Source organism: Phyllostomus hastatus, unplaced genomic scaffold, assembly GCF_019186645.2.
Source record: "Phyllostomus hastatus isolate PE091 unplaced genomic scaffold, TTU_PhHast_1.1 phas_contig_150, whole genome shotgun sequence".
NCBI lineage: Eukaryota > Metazoa > Chordata > Mammalia > Chiroptera > Phyllostomidae > Phyllostomus > Phyllostomus hastatus.
In genome coordinates, this window is record NW_025333611.1 from 3,047,972 (window position 1) to 3,066,428 (window position 18,457).

Sequence of the window (18,457 nt, forward strand, 5' to 3'; positions counted from 1 at the left end):
CCTTAGTGGGAACGTCTCTTCTTAAAGTCACGTGCAGGAACGACCTTTAATAACCTCTTCAGTACACCTGGTCCTGGAAGTTCCTCAGGACTGCACAGATGAAAATGTGGATGTTTAAAATTCAACATCCGAAGGGAGCACAGAAATAACCACTTTCTCTTTCCCACAGGTCCCTGGGTGTGACGCTTTGGGAGCTTTTTGACAATGCTGCTCAGCCGTACTCCGACCTCTCCAACTCCGAGGTGCTGAACCAGGTCATTCGGGAGAGGGGCACGAAGCTCCCCAAGCCCCAGCTGGAGCAGCCGCATTCCGATAGGTGGTCAGTGGCTCCCTGTGTCGTGTCGCCGCTGAGGCCGTCCTGTTTCCGCGGGTTTGAGTTAGCCGTTCCCTAGTTTTAAACAGTACATGCTGTAAGGACCAGTCATTGTACGTTGTTCACGATGTTTTTTAGAATTAACATCGAGTTTTACAAATTAGCGTTATTTTTGGAAACTGTACAGAACAGCAGGAATTTATGTATTATGTGCAATAAAAAAATGAGAAGTCTGAACTCATTAGAAAAGTCAACAGTAAGGGAGTTTGCTATTGTGGAATTTTCAAATGAGACTGTTTATATAAGTAATACTGAACATGTGAGAAAAAAGCATAAAAATAATATTTAACATGGCAGTTAGACTAATTTGCATAATGTATGTTCACATTTGCAAAACAAACCTACTCACGAGCCTTGGGATCAGCTCTTACTCCGTTTCCCGTTAGGACCGGGTTCACCTCTCTCTAGGCCTCTACACCCCACCCGCCCGCCCGGCACCGCCCCTGGGCCTGGCGCCCTGCATGCAGGCAGTGCCCAGCCTCCCAGGCATTGGGACCGTGCACCGAGAGTAGCTCAACTCGTGTGCTGCGAACTTCGTACCTCGAAGTTGTCTCGGTCTTCCAGTCTGCGCGCGGCTGCAGCCGTGGCCGTGCTCAGCCAGCCCCTGGGGGGCCCAGCTCTCGGTCGGCACTCTCGTGGGCTCCTTCCCTCTCCCCCCACGTCCAGCCCCTTCCGCGACCCGAGGAAACCGTGTGCTGCAGAAGACGGCGGTGCTGCTCTCTCCTGGGGGGCAGTCAGAGGTCAGCTACAGCAGCTCTGCCCGTGTGGATGCTCGCAAAAACCTGCAGATGCGAGGGAAGCGCATTCTTTCCACGCAGGGCGCTGCGGCAGCTGTCTTAGGAGGACAGCATATTAAAACTATTCCTTGCTGAATTCAGCAGATAAGTCCCTGGGTAAACGCCAGAGGAACAAATGACAGGCAGCAGAATTGCAGTGATCCTGGGAAATGGCCGGAGAAGACAGAAATCGTGGTCCAGTGTATTACGTCTTCATCTCCTCCCTCACAGGGGTCTCACTGCGAACCACCTTCCTGTGGTCCGTAGTGGTTACAGGGTAGCAACTCCGGGGGTGTCGAGTTGGCTTAGGGGTTCTCACAAAGCCTGTTCGTGTTTTAGAAACAGTCTGTCACCAGCCCACTGACAGCCTCTCGTGCGCCCCCAGGTACGAAGTGCTGCAGTTCTGCTGGCTGTCGCCGGAGAAGAGGCCCGCGGCCGAGGACGTGCACAGGCTGCTCACCTACCTGCGCATGCAGAGCCAGAGGGACTCGGAGGCCGGCTTCGAGCAGCAGTGGAACGCCCTGAGGCCGAACACCAGCGGCAGGGACGCCTCCAGCAGCGCCGCCTTCCCGATCCTCGACCACTTCGCCAGGGACCGGCTGGGCCGGGAGATGGAGGAAGTCCTCACCGTGACGGAGACCAGCCAGGGCCTGAGCTTCGAGTACGTCTGGGAGGCCGCGAAGCACGACCACTTCGACGAGCGCGGCCGGGGCCCCCCGGACGAAGCCCTGTCTTACACGAGCATCTTCTTCCCGGTGGAGGTGTTCGAGCGCTCTCTTTCGGACCCCGGGCCTGGGAAACAGGACAGCAGTGGCCACGAGGTCCCCCTGAGAGCCCCCGGCGTGGTTCCCGTTTTTGATGCCCACAACCTTTCTGTCGGAAGCGACTACTACATCCAGCTGGAAGAAAAGAGCGGTAGCACCTTGGAACTCGACTACCCGCCGGCAGTGCTTACGACGGAAATGGAGAACCCGGAAAGGACCGGCGGCGAGGCGCCCCCGTTTCTGACCCTCAGGAGCCTTGAGTTCGAGGAGTCCAGTACAGACGAGGATTTCTTCCAGAGCAGTGCAGACCCCAGGGATCCCAGCGTCCCTGAGGACGTGCGTGCTCCCCAGGGCCCCGAGAGCCCTTTCGACAGTCTGTTTAATGATCTTGACAAACCGGAGGATCTGCCCAGTCACCAAAAAATATTTGACTTAATGGAACTAAATGGAGTTCAAGCCGACTTTAAACCAGCCGCTTTAAGCTCAAGTTTGGACGACCCCAAAGACTCGGCGATAACAGGCCACTTCGAGAAAGAAAAGGCCCGTAAGCTTTTTGACTGTGAGCCTCTTTGCTTACCAGAAAACCTTACGCACCAAGATAATTTTGATCCACTGAATGTGCAAGAATTGTCAGAAAACTTTTTATTTCTTCAAGAGAAGAACTTACTAAAAGACTCATTGTCTCGCAAAGAACAGATAAGTGATCTTCAAACGGAACTTAAAAACGCTGGTTTTACTGAAGCTATATTAGAAACTCCATGTAGAAATGCTTTAGGTACTGAGCTTCGGTTTGCTGAAAACGAACCCGGCTTTTCTGCGCTGCGAGAAAGCACGGGCGCGAAGGGCCCGAACGCCGGCGAGGCGCTCGGGGACCACACTTTGAGCGCCTCGCTGCCGTCCTCCCCGGAACTGCAGGTCCCTCCCACCTCCCTCGACACAGAAGGGACGCCTCACAATGCACCTCCAGGCGTGTTCCTGAAGCAGGGAGAAACCACGCCCAGGCATTTAGATGTCAGTATCCATGACGACGGTCTCTGCCAAGAAACAAATTTAGAATCTATGACCGTCCCCGATGAAATCCCCTCTGCTGGTGCCACACCACCCGGTGTTGGCGACGGGTCCCCTGACCGGGCTCACCACCGTGAGGAGGCCTCGAGACGAACCCAGGGCGACGCGGGTCTGGGGGGTGACGTTTTTGCCGGTGAAGGGGGTGTGGGGAGCAGCCTCCCGGAGCCGACACGGAGCCTGCAGAGCCGGCCGCTGTCGGAAGACCGTCGCAGCAGCGGCCGGCCGGGGAACAGCTCGGACGCTGCGGGCGCTTTGGACCAGCCGGACTGTGAAGACGCTGCACGAGAGGGGGGCTTGGCGTCCGCCCTCTCCTCGGACTCCGCCAGCCAGGACAGCCTCTTAGAGGACAGCTCGTCAGCCCCCGCTCCCGAGTCGGAGCCGTCCATGGAGACCCCGGACTCGCTGGACTCACTGGACGTCCACGAGGCTCTGTTGGGTCCTCTAGGCTCCCAGTCTCCCCAGAAGCTTCTGCCCCCCGACAAGCCTGCCGACAGCGGGTATGAGACAGAGAACCTGGAGTCGCCTGAATGGACTCTGCACCCTGCCCCCGATGGCGCCGCGGCCTCGGACGTGGCCACGGCAAGTGACAGCGGGCGTGGCGAGTTGCCTCCCAACCCTGTCATTGTCATCTCCGACGCAGCCGATGGCCCCAGGAGTACCGAGGTGACCTCACAGACTTCCGCGCCTGGCTCTCAGAGCTCGTACCGAGACTCTGCCTACTTCTCAGATAATGAGTCTGAGCCCGATAAGAAGTCAGAGGGGGTCCCGGGATCCGTAGTGTCAGCCACGGCGTTGGTGACAGACCAGCCGCTGCCTGGGCCAGCCATCCCAGAGCCGAGTCCTGGCGCCAAGGACAGTTGCCTGGAAACCAGAAATGGGCAGCCAGAGCAGAGCCGTCTGTCCGCTCTGCAGAGCCCCAGTCTCCCGGAGTCCGGAGCAGCCCCGGAACCTGCACTGACCGACGTCCCCAAAGAGCTGCCCGCCCCCGCAGATGAGGCCGGCAGCCCCTCGAGTGTGCCGAACTCGGAGCTGAGCAGCGGCGAGGACTTGGAGGCGCCGGAGGAGCACCCCTGCACGATCGTGTCCACCGGGACCAACACCGATGAGCTCCTCGCCTTTGCCGGCTCCTCCCCGCGCCCCAGCAGCCCTCCCGACCTGACGGTGGGCAGGCCCCCGCCCAGCCACCCGGAGGGCCCCAAGCTGAAGGAGCCGGACATCGAAGGGAAGTACCTGGGGAAGCTCGGCGTGCCCGGCGTGCTTGACCTCTCCGAGGACGGGGTCGACGCAGATGAGGAGGACGAGAACAGCGACGACTCGGACGAGGACCTGCGGGCCTTCAACCTGCACAGTCTCAGCTCCGAGTCGGAGGACGAGACCGAGCACCCCGTGCCCGTGATCGTCAGCAACGAGGACGGGAGGCACCTGCGCAGCCTGCTGAAGCCCCCGGCTGCTCTTGCGGGGGGCCAGCTGCCGGAGGATTGGGAAAGAGACAAGAAGGCCGTGACCTTTTTTGATGACGTCACGGTGTATCTGTTTGACCAGGTATGTTACCTCCGGATTGTCACGACAGAGAATTCCAAAACGTGGGAGGGAATTGAGCGTGCTCTGTTTTCCTGATTCTCATTCTGAGGCCACAGATTGCTTTATGCTTACTCAAAAAAAAAAAATGAAGAAGAAGAAATCTGCAGTCGGCTGCTGTTGCCATTCCAAGAATATGCGGAGACGGCGTTGGCACAGGGAACTCCCGTGAAATTAGGGGGCGGCATCTGGGTGCTCCGCCGGCTCCCCCGGGGGAGGCCCGCTGCAGTTGGCTCCCCTTCACGGAGCGGCTCTTCCTGGTCTGGCCGTCGGTGGCAGCACCCGCACGTGCGTGCACGCTGGGGCGCCCGGCTCCCGAGCAGCCCTGTGGCCCTGTCCTCCCTGCCGCACAGCAGGCGGCCCGCTGTGCCCCCAGGCGGGCGCAGACTTTGCCTTCTTTCAAAACGACCCAGCTGGTCACTCAGAGATTTTTAAAAAAATACTCGTCGTTGACTGGTCTCTGTGGTCCTTGAATTTGCCTCTTGAATCAGTGGGTTGTAAGTAAAGCTTAGCCACAGACACGTCCGAGTGGGGCCCCTTTATGCGCCGGCAGGTGCGGGAGGCCTTGGCCCTTGTCTCCCTAAGGCCGGCCGCCTCCCTGTGTGTCAGTCCTCGGAACTGAGACCGTCTTGGCCTCCTGTCGGCGTCGTGCCCCTTGGCTCTGCTCTTCGGGCCGGTGTGTCGTTCCAAGGATGCGGACAGGCAGGCTTGCGGCGGGGGGCCTTTGCAGGCCGGCCCCTTCCCGTCAGTGTGGGTTTGCTTTGAGGTCCGTCCCAGCTGCGCGGCCGACAGTCCTTCCCCGTGTTGCTGGGCTCTGTGTGTGTGTGTGCGTGTGTGTGTGTGTAGGGGGCGTGCCCAGATGGTGCCGGCGACCCCCGCGGAGGGAGTGTCTGGGTGTTCCCTGGGGGCCGCTGACAGACAAGGCTCCTTTGGACAGCGGCGTGCAGGCTGCTGTGTGGACACCCGCGTTTGGGGGGACGAGCGTCCGGGAGTGTGCCTGCTGGGCTGTGTGGTGAGTGTGCGTGTAGACCTGTAAGGGGAAGCGCTCTTCTCCCAGGGGCTGCACCGCGGCCCACTCCCGCCGGCGGTGTGGGAGAGCGCGGCCACTCTCTGCCCGAGCCACGGTTTGCGCGCGGCTCTCCAGCAGGCGCGGGCCATCCTGTCGGGAGCCACAGTGGTCTTCCCGGCGGCCGGCTGGCGGGGCTGCGCACCTCGTCTCGTGCTCACGTGTTCCTTGTGCGTGTGCCCTCATCAGTGACGTCCGCCACCTGCTGCCCGTTCTCCACCCGGTTCCCCTGCGCTCTGAGTTGGGAGCGTCGCTGTGAGTTCTGGCTGCGAGTCCCCTGTCAGGCGTGTGGTCTGGAGGCACTCCTCCCGTGGGTTGTGTGGGCTGCCTCTCACGGGGCAGAAGTGTGAAGTCCTGGCGGACTCCTGCTCGCCGGCTTGTCTGGCGCTCACGGAGCACACTGCTGTCACGGCCAAGCCCTCCCCACCGAGCCCTGTGTCCCAGCTGCCTTCCCTAAAAGTTGTCTCGTGTTCTGTTTTCTGTTTCAGTGCGTCACACATTCTGAGTTGGCTTTGGTGTACGCTTGAGGCTGGGGCTGTTTGCTTTGCGTTCGGGTGTCTGCGCGGCGGGTCCAGTGCCGGCGGTTGAGAAGACCGCCCCCCTGCCCCGCCCCCCCGGCCGCAAACAGCCTTTGCTCCTTTGTCAGAAGCGAAAGGGCCACCTCTTGGGCGGCGGGGGGGGCATTTCTGGGAGATTCGGCCTGTCCCGCTGGTCTGTGTGCTCACCTCCCGCCAGCACCTTGCCCTGGTGACGTCGTCTGGGTGGGAATCGGGGTGTGAGTCCCTGTCGTGTTTATTCCTTTTTAGAATTGTTTTGGTTTTTGTAGTTGCTTTAATTTTCCATATAAATTTTAAAATCGGCTTGTCTGTAGCTTAAAAAAAAAACCCACTGCGGTTTTGGTGGAAACCACGCGGAACCCGAAGGTCAGTGTGGGGAGAGCAGACGTGTCCGCGGTGCCGAGTCCCGGCTCGTGGCCACGGTGGGCTGCCTCCTGCTGCTTCTGCTCGTGTCGTGTGGTTTCCAGCACGCGTGTCCTGTCCGTGTTTCGCTGGGTGTGTAACTGATGTCCGTTTTGTGAGGCGCCGACAGGAAAGGTGACTCTGAGATCCTGGGTTTCCTCCATGCCTTGCCGGTGCGTGCACACGGGGCCAGCGCTGGGGCTGGCCGTGTCCTGCTGCACCCAGCCACTGCTCCGAAGGGGTTTTCTGTCTGCGTTTCTTCTTTTTCACGTTTCTGAGTGGTTTCTACACAGTCGGTCGCGTGGCCTGCACATGGGGGCGAGGGGCTGTTTCTTCCTTTGCAGTCCGTGTGCCTCTGGTTTCCTGCCCCCACCCCCCGCGCTCGCTGGCGGGGACCCGTGGGAGTGACGGCCGGGGGAGAGCGGCGGTCTTCGGCGTGGACGGTGACGTCGGGTTTCTGTGGGCGCTGCTGGTGGAGTGGAGAAGGTTCTCCCCTCGTCTTGGTTTGAGAGGGTTTTGGTCCTAAAGGGATGCCGGGTTTTGTCCGCTGTACTTTGTCCGTCATGGGCCTTCCGGTGCTGTGTTCAGATGGCAGGTGGCCCTGAGTACCAGGCGCCGAATGGGCTCTGCCTCCCGGGGACACAGCGCACTCGGCTGCGGCGCTTTGTCCCGGGTCTGTGCCGCTGGGCTCGGGTTGCAGGCGGTTGTTGAGGGGTGTGTGTCTGTGTGCAGGAGGTATGGTTTGGGGGTGTCTGTCTGCTGCCTTGGCTGATTGGGGTTTGGGGGGTTTGTTGTTGCTGTTTTTGGCATTGCCCTTGGTTTTGGTGTCATGGCGATGCTGGTCTCATAAAATAAGTTGGGACGTATTTTGTTTCTGAAGGGATTGTGGGGATTCAGTGATCTTTTTGAAGAACTGCTTTTGGTTTCATGGAGGGTTTTTTCTTTATAATTTTCTTTTCAATTTTATTGAGTTTTGCTTTATCTTTATCATTTTTTTGCTTCCACTTGCTTTAGATTTATTTTGCTCTTTTTCTAGACTCTTAAGGAAGATGCTTAGGATTTAAGAACTTTCTTCTTTCTAACAGTAGCAGTTAATGTTATAAATTTCTCTCTACGTACACTTTAGCTGCCTCCCACAAATTTTAGTGTTGTATTTTCATTCACTTCAAAATATTTTCTAATTTTTCTCAAAGCTTCCTTTTGACCCATGGATTATGTGTAAATGTGCTAATTGTCAAGCCTTTGTGGGTCAGCAGTTCTCTTTCAGAGTGTTTGCGGCACGCTGTGGATTCAGCACAGCCTGAAATGCAGAGCGGGCACTGGGGTGGGCAGACAGCTCCGGAAGCTCCTTGGTGCTGGTTCTAGAAGCAGCAGGGAGGGTCTTCTGACACCAGAGAGAGGGGAAGGCATCCTTTTGTCCCCCCTTTTCTCTTGCTCCCCACCCCAGGCAGTCCCAGGGTAGCGGCATGGGAGGGGGGCAGGTGCCAGTGCTCGTGAGGGGAGTGGATGTTCTCCCCACCTGGAGGGCTGTGATGCCAAGGGTTAGAGTGAGGGGACCCCAATGCTCTTTTTTTGTTGTTGTTTTAAGAGAAAGAGAGAGAAACATTGATTTGTTGTTGCGCCTATGCATTTATTGGTTGCTTCCTGTAAGTGCCCTTTCCGGGATCAAACTCCAAACATTGCTGTATGGGGATGACACCCCAACCAACTGAGCCACCTGGCCAGGGCCACCAGGTGCTTCTTTACCGCCCTGTGCTCCTGCTGCAGAGCTGTGGGAGGTGTGCAGCGTGGTGGGGTGGCACGAGTCCCGGCTTTCCGGCCGGAGGACCGAAAAGGGAAAGCCCGAGACATCTGAAGACACCGGGGGTACCGCGGAGAGCGAGGCATACAGGGCGGCAGCCCCACGGAGCTGGTTCTGAGCTCCCGGCTCACCTCCGAGCGGTGCCTGGTGGCGGGTGGGACCCGGAACAGCACAGTGAAGCTGTGAGACCGGAGCTGTTGGGGGACCCCTGCCCCAGGGTCCAGTCCGGCCAGCGGGTGGCACATGCACTGGACAGGCTCAGGAGTCCAGGCCAGGAGCTGTGGTGGGGAGGTCAAGTTCACTGCTGGTTCGGTGTCCTTGAACTCTGGCCTCCTTCCGCAGCCGGCCTCCTTGCTACTGTTGACTTCCCAGGCTCCGAGCAGCTGCTCCGTGCTCTCTGCCTGGGCTTCGGAGCGGCGTGCTCCTACCCTGCCTGCAGCACCGGGGCCGCCTGCTCTGAGAGGAGCGCCGCACAGCCGGTCGGGCGGACGTGCCGTGGCCTGTGCGGCGCACACCGGCGGGCGCCGGGGGCTGGCGCCTGCTGATGGACCTTCTGCTTGGCTTTCCAGGAGACCCCCACCAGAGAGCTGGGACACTGCGGAGCGGAGGCCCACGGCCCGGAGCGGGGCGGCCCCACGCCGTCGTCAGGCTCGCCCTGCCTGGGCAGGTGCATGAACTCGGAGAGCTCCACCGACGAAGAAGGTACTTTACTTCACAGGCGGGTTTTGAAGACATCAAAAGGAGCGCAGGGCGAGTCACGTGAACTCCTTGCAGATGACGGCAGACACTGCTGTAAATGACCGCTGTGACGCGGGCAGCAGCGCCGCCAGCTGCCGGGCCGAGCGGTGTTTGCTGACCTGCGGGGCGCACCTGTGTGTTTGCTCTCCGCTCTGCCCTGAGCCATCAAAGGCGAGGGAGGTCTTGTTTTGTTCTTGCAGGCGGAGGCTTTGAGTGGGACGACGACTTCTCCCCAGACCCTTTCATGTCAAAGACGACGAGTAACCTCCTGAGTTCCAAGCCTTCTCTGCAGACGTCAAAGTACTTCTCACCGCCGCCGCCGCCGCCCCGGAGCGCGGAGCAGAGCTGGCCCCACGCGGTGCCGTACTCCAGGTTCTCCATCTCTCCCGCCAGCATCGCCAGCTTCTCTCTGACACACCTGACCGACTCAGACATCGAGCCAGGAGGTGAGGGGTGCTGGGGTGCTGGGCCTGGAGCCCGTCCCGCTGTGCTTGAGTGGGTGCTGATCTGGCGCCCTCCCGGGTGGGTGGAGTAGAAAGAATTCTTCGTGAAGCTCTAACCGCCTCGACAGTGTGCTCTCGGGGCCACTGTCACTCCATGAGCTTGGTGCTCCCCACAGGCCCCCCCACCCCACCCTGCTGGGCTGGGCGGCCCAGGCAAAGGCAGGGCTCGTCCCCGAGGGGGTCCGCCTTCTCTCTGTTTTTCCGCTCTCGCTGCCAGCCCCCCGCCCCCGCCCCCGCCCTTTCCCCCCTAGAGAAGTAGGTCTTTGCAAAGCTCATGCCCTCGAGCACACTGGGGCTGGTTTGGGGATCGAGCCCAGAGGCACCCGGCCCTTCCCAGGACTGGTGGCCAAGCCGCTAAGGCCCGGCCTCCGCACGGCACAGAAGGCCGGGGTGGCGGGCGGGGCGGGGGGCGGGGCGGCGGGCGGGGCGGCCCCTCTGAAGTGCTGCCGTCTGCACGCTTGGGCCCTTCTCTCCCCGCAGCCAGGTCGGAGGATAAACGTTAATAGGCACATTTTGTCACTTGAAGTTTGCAGAGCAAACACTAACTGGGAAACATAAAGAGCTCTTGTTTGTGTTTGTGCCGCGCTCAATTGTGCCGATTAGATAGTGCCCGTGACCCGCCGCCCCGTCAGGGGGCAGATGTGTGCCAGTCAGAGCTGGCTTTCCCCGTGCCCTGGGTCGTGGCATTGACCCGGCGTGGGAGCCCCGCAGATGTGTTTGCGAGGCTGGCAGGGACGGCTGCCCCGGCGAGAACACACGGGGCCCGGCAGGTGGTGGGCGGCGGCCCTGGGAGCTTCGGCTCCCTTTTCTGCAGCGCGGTCAGGTGCTGGCCGGGCTGTTTTTATCTGTGGCGATCACTCTAAACACAGCGTTGCTTGCTCTCTCCTCCACAGGAAGCAGTGAAGACGGAGAAAAGGATTAGACGGACGCGGACGCACTCTCGGGCCCCAGGCTGCTCCCCGGGCAGCGGTCCTGCACTGCCGGCCGGGCAGTGCCGAGCGTGGGACACCTGCTGAGACGGGGCAGGGAGAAGGACTTGGGCGGCGGAGCGGGCGCCGGCGCTGGGTCTGTGCCCACGGCCCATGCAGGAAGCCCGTCTCGGGAGACGTGGTCCTGTCCAGCACGGTGTGCTGCCCTGGTGGCCGCTCTCGCCCGCTCAAGACACGCGGGCTCTGGCCATCCTTGGGGAGGGCTGGCCCTGCTCGGGGGCGTGGGGAACCAGGGGCTCCCGGCTGTTTCCCGTCTCCACGCGGGGTCCTCTGCGTCCACCCCCGTGCGCCCTGTCTGCGCGGGGGCCCAGAGGACGTGTGGTGGGGCTTGGCAGCAGTGAGCCATATTTATTATTTTTAAAGAAATCACTAACTGCTTTCTGTAATTGCACTGTGGATAAATGTTCTAAGAGTCCCTGATACTGTACAGAATCTTAAATTATTCAAGGAAAATAAGGCAGGTCAAGCTGGTGCTACCCACTAGTTTGATTTTTTTTTGTTTTATAGTTTGTTTGCTCTGCATGGTACTTGTAAAGCTTAAATTCTTTGAGTGTATGCAGTCCTTAGAATTGTTGGAATTGTACATATGGTACTCTTTCGTAAACGACGAAGGATCCCGAATGTTAGTGTCTCCTGTCCTTGTAGGAAGTATTTTTGGTGAGTCCCACAGGACTGCTCTGCTGTCGCCCGACCGCTGAAGCCCGCGTGGTCTGTTCCCCGTGAGGGGGTTTCCCTGCGGCCGGTGAGGCGCTCAGAGGAGCCAGGGCCCTGCAGCCTCCGCGTGGTTCTCCCACCCCGCTCCCCAGTTTCCTTAAACCCTCGTGGTAAAAATCGAAGGTGGTACATCCCAGAGTCCCTGTCCCTCCCCCGGGGCAGAGGCGGGGCCTCCGCTGCTGGCGTGTCTTCCTGGGTGGAACTGGGCAGCCCTGCAGGGCCGCACACCAGACGCCCCCGGGTGCCCCACACGGACCCTCCCTTCTGCATTATGCACCAGGTTCTGCCCTCGCTCGGAAAGGGACCGGGCGTGCCCGGTGCAGCCTCACAGTGCTGGTCACCTCTTCCCGGAGTCCCCGAGTGCTGCGTTGAGCCGCGTGGCAGCGCTGTGCTGAGGGCGGTGGCGCGTGCTCGCGAGGCCAGGGCTGCGGGCCCGTGCGCGCCCCTCCCCTGGGTGTCCTCTGGTGCTGACGTGCTCTCCCGACTGCGACTGCGCGGGCCCTGGCCTGACTCTCCCGGCCTCAGGGGCCACGTGGTGTGTCACCGGATCTGGGTGTCCGGAAGAGATGCAAATGCGAATGCTGGCTCCAGTTTCCATGGTGAAGCTGACCTTCTTTACCAATTCTGGTTCACTCTACTAACTTTTGATACTAGCAATAACTTTTCTGAGCAAGAAAATTCAGAATGGAGAACCGGCCCCCTTTCCTCCATTTGCCGTGAGCACGGAGCACCGGGCGGGGGGCAGCACCGGGGCCGGACCCTGTGCCGGGCACGTTGGGAAGTTAATGGGGCATTAGACGGTGACTTTGCCAAATTGCCAAACTCTGAATTTCTTACTATGGAGACTTCCTGAGCTTTCTGAATTTTTACATCTAACTACCAGCTTGGTTTAGAGAGGAAATGAGGCAATTATACTGTTTGTTTTTTAAAGTATAGATTTAAGGGGTTCAGATTTAATGACCAAAATCAAGCAGATCCATAGAATATATAGTCTTGTTAATACAGTCAGCTCAGGATAAATTTGGTATTTGGGGTTGTCCATTTTTCACTACGATTCAGGAGATTTTAACAACATAATTCCCATTTTAATTTATTTTAAGTACATATCACTCATAATTAATTGCCAAGAAAAGCATTTTTATACGTTGCGTTGGGGGTGGGTTGAAGTAGTAGATATTCCTGTGGGGTTGCATGGTAGGGAGGAATTTATATTTATAATAAACATGTAAGTGAACATGTTCTTTGGAAATCTCAAGCAATACACAAGAAATAAATTATGTACATTAAATTTTCCAGCCCGTTTTTGAGATGTCAGCATGTGCTCTGTCGTTTCGGTTCTTTTACTCAGCTGGTATCGGTGTTGGGTTTTCAAGCGGCACTTCCTCTCCTAAGTCACGCAGCGAAATACGCCCGTGGGTTCTCGGGGCCACACGCTGAGACCGGAGTCCCTGGCTCCCGGGGTCCGCTCCTGGCCTCCCTTGGACATCTCTTCAGGTTTCAATCAGTCCTGCTTTGGTGGAGTTGACGTATTTTAAATCCTATGATAAAAATAATGTAACCTTCATTTCCTTCCCAGCTAGATGCTAATTTGTGTTACCAAATGACTCTGGGGCAAGCCAGAAGGGGAGACGGAGGGCTCCCCAAACCCTTCTGAGCCCTGGACCGTGGTCTGGGGGAGCAGCCGCCGTCCTGCGGGCGGAGCGGCCCAGCGAGCGCGGTGAGGACCGACGCGCGCTCAGACCCCTCGCCGCTGCGCTGGCGGCTGTTCCCGTGGAGGCGGGCCCACCCGAGAGAAGACTCCGTCTTGCTGCCGGAAAAGGCCTCTGAGAACCTCTTCCTCCTAGTATTCCTTCCCACAGGGTGCTCGCGGGGCGAGGGGCGGGTGCCTCGCTGCGTGTTTGTCCCGAGGCCCAGGTGGGCGGGAACCGGCCATGGCTCCCGGGCCTCGGAGGCGCCGGCCCTGCGGGAAGCGGCCTCACGCGGGAGGGGCGGTGCCGAGTCGCCCCAGACGCGGTGGGCTCCGACGGTCCGCCCAGCAAGCCCTCCTCGGCGCAGGAGCAAACTCGCGAGGCTGTGGCGACCGTACTGCCTTCCCAACAGCCTGTTGCGTGGATGGCTTGAACCCGCCTCGGTTCAGGTGCGCGCAGGCGCAGGTGGGACCTGCGCGCCCACGGGTCGGTTTCCGCGGCGGACAGGACAGGACCGAGGGCGGCCACACCTGCGAGGTCCCTTGCTGTGCAGTCGGAAGAGTTACATTCACGGCGATGTAACCGTCATGGACTTTGAGTTTAAATTGTGTACATTTTTAATTGTAAGATTTTTACTGTATATTGATGCATAGTGTGATTCGATAAATTGCTTGTAATTTAAAAACTATTTAATATTCAAAATAAATATAGTTATATATTTATAAACTCGGTTGCTACGTTTATTCCGTGTTTTTCACACCGAGGGCCCTGGGGTGGGGGGTGGCCCGGCACTGCCCTGGTCTCCAGATGCTGGTCCCCACGGCGGACCTGTAACCCGAGGCCTTTGCACCTGGGGAGTTTCAGAAGCATTTTCATTCCTGAGGCCCCGCATCGGATGAGCTCTAAGCCAGCCTTGCGCTGCCCCGAGCGGACCTCGGCCCCCCCGGCGCGCTGCCCCTTGCTCCCCTGTCCGAGCTGCCGAGAGCCTAACAGGCTTCGGCCAGACCCGCTACTCCTGGCGCCGGCCCGGGCTGCAGAGCCGGCCGCGCGCCCCGGCTTCTGCGGGGCCGGACCCAGTGCCCGGGAGCCGGGCGCACGTGGCTCGGGGGCGCCCTACCAGCTCACAGGCCCCCGGAGCCAGGTGCTGGTAACACCTTGTAATGCCCCTGTGAGCGGGGAGGGAACCGAGGCAGGGCGCGGGTGCGAATCAGGGGAGCGCGTGGGCAGCACGGCCCGGTTGAGCTCGCTGCCCCTGGAGGCCTAAACCGCGGCTCGCACGCAGGCCCCGCGGGGCGAGGCGCCGCCCCCCGCACGCGGGCCGAGCCGCCGGCGTTGGGTGCGCGGTGTCCCCGAGTCCCGGGCATTGCCTGGTCCGCCCGAACGGGGCACTGTCTTGGGAGACGCGACCGCTGCCCGTTTAAGAAACGCGAGCATGATTACAAAACACCTTTCCCGCTAATTCTGACGCCCCGTGTTCTGAGCTTTAACCCCAAGAGCAGGTGCGGTCCCGGGCTACCTCTCCGCGCAGGGCTCGCGGGGAAGCCCCAGTCTCCCAAGCCGTGGTCGGGGCTGCGGGGCGGGAGTGGGGGCGCGGCCCCGGCCACAGGTGCGTCCCTCCCCTGCAGGCACGGCCCCGCCCCCGCCCCGCCCCGCGGGCTCATTTACATGTGGCCGCGGCCCCGCCTGGGGCAGCTAAAGCGACGTGTCCTTGTCCCCCCTGGGCAGCCCTGGTGAGTGCGGCCGCGGATCCCCAGGTAATGAGGTAGGGGTTGCGGGTGCGGCGAGCCGTGGGGAGAGGACCCAGGGTCAGGACCGGGTGTGGTCTGGGGGAAACCTGGGTGGGAGCCCTGACTGGGACCATCCACAGGTTAGCCTGGGGGGTCACCTGCAGGCCCCGGCCACTGTCTGGACCCATGGGTCCGGACCCTGCCACCCCGTGACCACAGCAGTTCCGGCCCCAATGTCGTCCCTGTATGTGATGTGATGTGGTGGCCGGAATCAGTGCCAGTCCATCAGGGCAAACAGGAGGCAGAGGGCTCTCCTGAGCCAGGATGGTGCTGTGTCTGTGGGTGGCCTGAGCAGAGTGGCCAAGGCCACCTAAGCTCGGGAGCCCCCAGGGGTGGGGGCAGTGAGGAGCATGGGGCCAGAGACAAGTCCAGGGGTCAGGATGCCTCAACCGGGGGGCGAGGGGCCCACCAGGTAAGGGAAAGGTCTAAGGGGTCAGCGTGAGATCAGTCAGGGGCATGCTGGGTGTGGGGGGTCGGCTCGGGGCTCCCTGGGGTCACTCCCTGTGCACCAGGCGGTCAGTGGCGATTGTGAGGCCAGGAGGCCGCCATGGGCAGCTGTCCTGAGCGTCCACTGGCCTGCCGAGTGACCACAGGGTGGCTTGTGTTCTGGATTTCAGCTCCAAACACCACCCCCCTCAGAGCCTTCACCCCCTGGGATAACCGGTCAGGAACCATGAAGACCAAGGCGCGGCCCCCTAGGCGCCGGGTGGCTGCGCAGAGCACAGAGGCCACCCCAGGGGATCAGCCCCCCAACAGGGCCCCACCGGACTCGGGGGCCCAGCCAGCCAGGGGCCTGCGGAGCAGGACAGCGCAGAAGCAGGGGGCCCGGGCTGAGGGCGGGCGCCGGCGGCAGGCGCCTTCGGGGGCGGCGGGCCGGCGGGAGAGCAGCATCCAGCGGCGGCTGGAGAGCAACGAGCGGGAGCGGCAGCGCATGCACACGCTGAACAACGCCTTCCAGGCGCTGCGCGAGGTCATCCCCCACGTGCGCGCCGACAAGAAGCTCTCCAAGATCGAGACCCTCACGCTGGCCAAGAACTACATCAAGTCGTTGACGGCCACCATCCTGACCATGTCCAGCGGTCGCCTCCCGGGCCTGGACGGGCCGGGCCCTAAGCTCTACCAGCACTACCAGCAGCAGCAGCAGCAGCAGCAGCAGCAGGCGGCCGGGGGCGCGCTGGCTGCCGCCGAGTCCCAGCCCGAGGGCCACCTGCAGAAGTACTCCACGCAGATCCACAGCTTCCGCGAGGGCTCCTAGCGCCCGGCCCTGGTCCCACCAAGAGCCCCGGGCTGGTGGTGACCCCCACGTGGACGCGGCCCCAGCGGCTGCATCTTCCCCAAACACTCAGCTGCCTTTCAGGAACGTGTCCTGGCCCCCCCAGGGGACCAGACCTGGCCGAGGCGGTGGCCCCGGGCGGCCGGAGGCCCAAATGTTTGTGTGGCTGCCAGAACCTTGTTGGCTTTCACTTGACTAAGCAGGAGACCACTGGCCTTGGTGACTTGACTCTCTTCTCTCCTGAGTTCCCCCGGAGGCGGGGAGATCCCAGGAAAAGGCGTCCGCGGTGCGTCCCCACACGTGTGCCTGAGGCCCAGGCCCAGAAGGGAAGCCCCCGCCCCCTCATTCAAGCGGAACGGAACCCCCTCCAACCTGCATCAGAACCCCCTCATTCAAGCTGAACTGAGGCACAGAGCGAAGGCCCGTGGCCAGTGCGGCTGCACCCAGGCGCCCAGGTAGGGGAGTGTCTGCTTCGCCATCTACCTGTCCAGCAGAAACCCTCGTCAGGTGGCCTCGGAATGATTCTGGGGGGATCTTCGGAGGTCCTGGAGAGGCCTTGATATTTTCCTCCTGTGTTGGGGGCTCCTGGTTGCGGAGGGACTGAGCCGGGTCGGAGGGTCTGTGGCCTGGTGCCGAGGGGGATGGAGAACGGACGGGGAGAGAGGGGCTGGGGCTCTTGGGCCCGGCCCTTTGGGAAACCGTCCATCCCCAGGCCTGCCCCCGTGTCCCACTCAGGTGTGCTGCTCATCGTCACTGAGTGCGTGGTCTGAAAGGACTTGCGGGTGCTGTCGGGTCCTGGCTGGGGTCGGGGGCCCCGCAGGGCTCTCTGCAGGGAGGAGTCTGGGGCGGCAGAGCCCCCTCCCCCACGCGGCGCGCTCGGCGGAGGCAGGGCCGGCGTCTTGGCAGGCCTCTGCAGGCCTGGGCCAAGCTTCCTCCTGCGGTGTTCCTGCCCCGCTGGCTTCAACGGGCTTGGCCGCTTCGCTGCCAGCCGGCTGGCATCTCCCCTCCCTTGTCCTTCCGCTCCATAGCCCATGTGGGGAGGGGACAGGGCCCTTGGCAGCCTCAGGCGGGAGCCACGGTGACTGAGGCGACAGTTGGCCTGGCACGTGGGGGCTGGGTCCCCTGGGCCCAGAGCCGTGTGGTAGGTCCTCCCAGGCCATTGGGGATGGGGGCCGGGCCGGGCCTAAGGCTGTCACAGCTGAGGGCTCGGCCCTGATGCGTGGCCTTGCCGTTCCACGCCTGGTTGTCCCGGCCCTGCCATTTAATGCGTTTCCGGGCTATGCGTCAGCCCTGGCAGCGTCAAGGACAGCAGGTGGCCCCTCTCAGAACAGCCATGTGCTGCTTCAGTTCTAACTTCCCTGGTCAGACGCTGGCCGGGCCCTTCCAGGTCCCTCGGGCAGGTGGGCCAGGGATGCCTGTCCCTCAGCCTGGGTCGGGTTGGGGCCCCAGGTGCCCCTGGGCTGCCTGGCAGGCCTGGCTGCTCCGGAAGGTCAGAGCAGTGACGAACGCTGGGGCCGCTCTGAGCTCGGGGACCAGCGGGGTCCAGGCTCCCCTGCTGTGGGGGCCCGCTGGCTGAACACGAAACAGGGACGCCCGTGAACTTGGTGGCTCTTGCTGCGGCTGAGCTGAGGCCAGAGCAGGGCTCAGCGCGGCCCTGAACTTGCTGAGCCGACGGCGCAGGGAGGGGTCCCCGGCAGAGGCTGTCTGTCCAGGAGGCCGTGCCTGGTGACGGGGTCGCCACCTCGTGGGATGACAGCCCTGGGGGCTCTCGCTCTGCCTGTCCCAAACTGGCACCTGCACCCCCTCTGCTTCCCAGAGGGTGACCGGGGCCCAGACGTCCAGCTTGGGGGACACCTGCATGCCCTGTGGCCGCATCACCAAGGACCTTAACGGTCTCAGTCTCGCTTTCGGGGTGTTCAGTGTGGGGGCGCCGAGGGAGCAGGTCTGGTGAGAGGCCCGTGAAGTCTGCTGCTGCTGTCTGCCCCCTCAACCTTCCCCTTGGACCCCAAGCCCAGCCGGAGCCTCCTGTGCCCTGAGGAGTCCTAACATCAGAGGCCCTCACGCACCAGCCCTGGTCACCCGCCCCCCCCACCCCCACCCCCGGAGCCTTGGACCTGCGGGCAGACCGGACCCCAGAGCAGGCCAGAGAGCGCCCATCTGCTGAGCCGAGAAACCAGAACTGCGACTTTTCTGTCTGAGAAACCCCCGGGACCGAACAGCTGGTGCCCCAGCGGTAATTGTGGTGAAAATGTTCCTTCAATGACCCAAATCTGCTTTTCGTTGGTCCTAATGGCTCCTCCAAAGCCCTCACGAAACTGACGCTGTCACAAAATGAAAATAAAAGATTTCACGCGATCTCTGCGTCTGCCCCGTGCGCCCC

General features: G+C 61.3%; 2 protein-coding genes across 3 annotated transcripts in view; both read left to right on the forward strand.

The window, feature by feature from the left end:
* The window catches only part of LMTK2 (lemur tyrosine kinase 2), a 55,395-nt gene extending 41,656 nt beyond the window's left edge, over positions 1-13,739 (forward strand). For both annotated transcript variants that reach the window (XM_045819266.1, XM_045819267.1), the window contains exons 10-14: positions 170-319; positions 1,535-4,523; positions 8,955-9,087; positions 9,324-9,569; positions 10,520-13,739. In XM_045819266.1, coding sequence (XP_045675222.1) covers positions 170-319; positions 1,535-4,523; positions 8,955-9,087; positions 9,324-9,569; positions 10,520-10,548 — 3,547 coding nt within the window. In that variant the 3' untranslated portion in view covers positions 10,549-13,739. The remainder of the gene's footprint in view (positions 1-169; positions 320-1,534; positions 4,524-8,954; positions 9,088-9,323; positions 9,570-10,519) is intronic.
* A 959-nt stretch (positions 13,740-14,698) lies between these two features.
* BHLHA15 (basic helix-loop-helix family member a15) lies at positions 14,699-18,432 on the forward strand. The gene is made up of 2 exons (XM_045823986.1): positions 14,699-14,771; positions 15,422-18,432. The coding sequence occupies exon 2, from the start codon at positions 15,478-15,480 to the stop codon at positions 16,057-16,059; it is 582 nt and encodes a 193-aa protein (XP_045679942.1). The 5' UTR covers positions 14,699-14,771; positions 15,422-15,477; the 3' UTR covers positions 16,060-18,432.
* The last annotated feature ends 25 nt before the right edge of the window (positions 18,433-18,457 follow it).

Coding starts and splice junctions, on each gene's coding strand:
- BHLHA15 (XM_045823986.1), top strand. CDS start 15,478: ATGAAGACCAAGGCGCGGCCCCCTAGGCGCCGGGTGGCTGCGCAGAGC.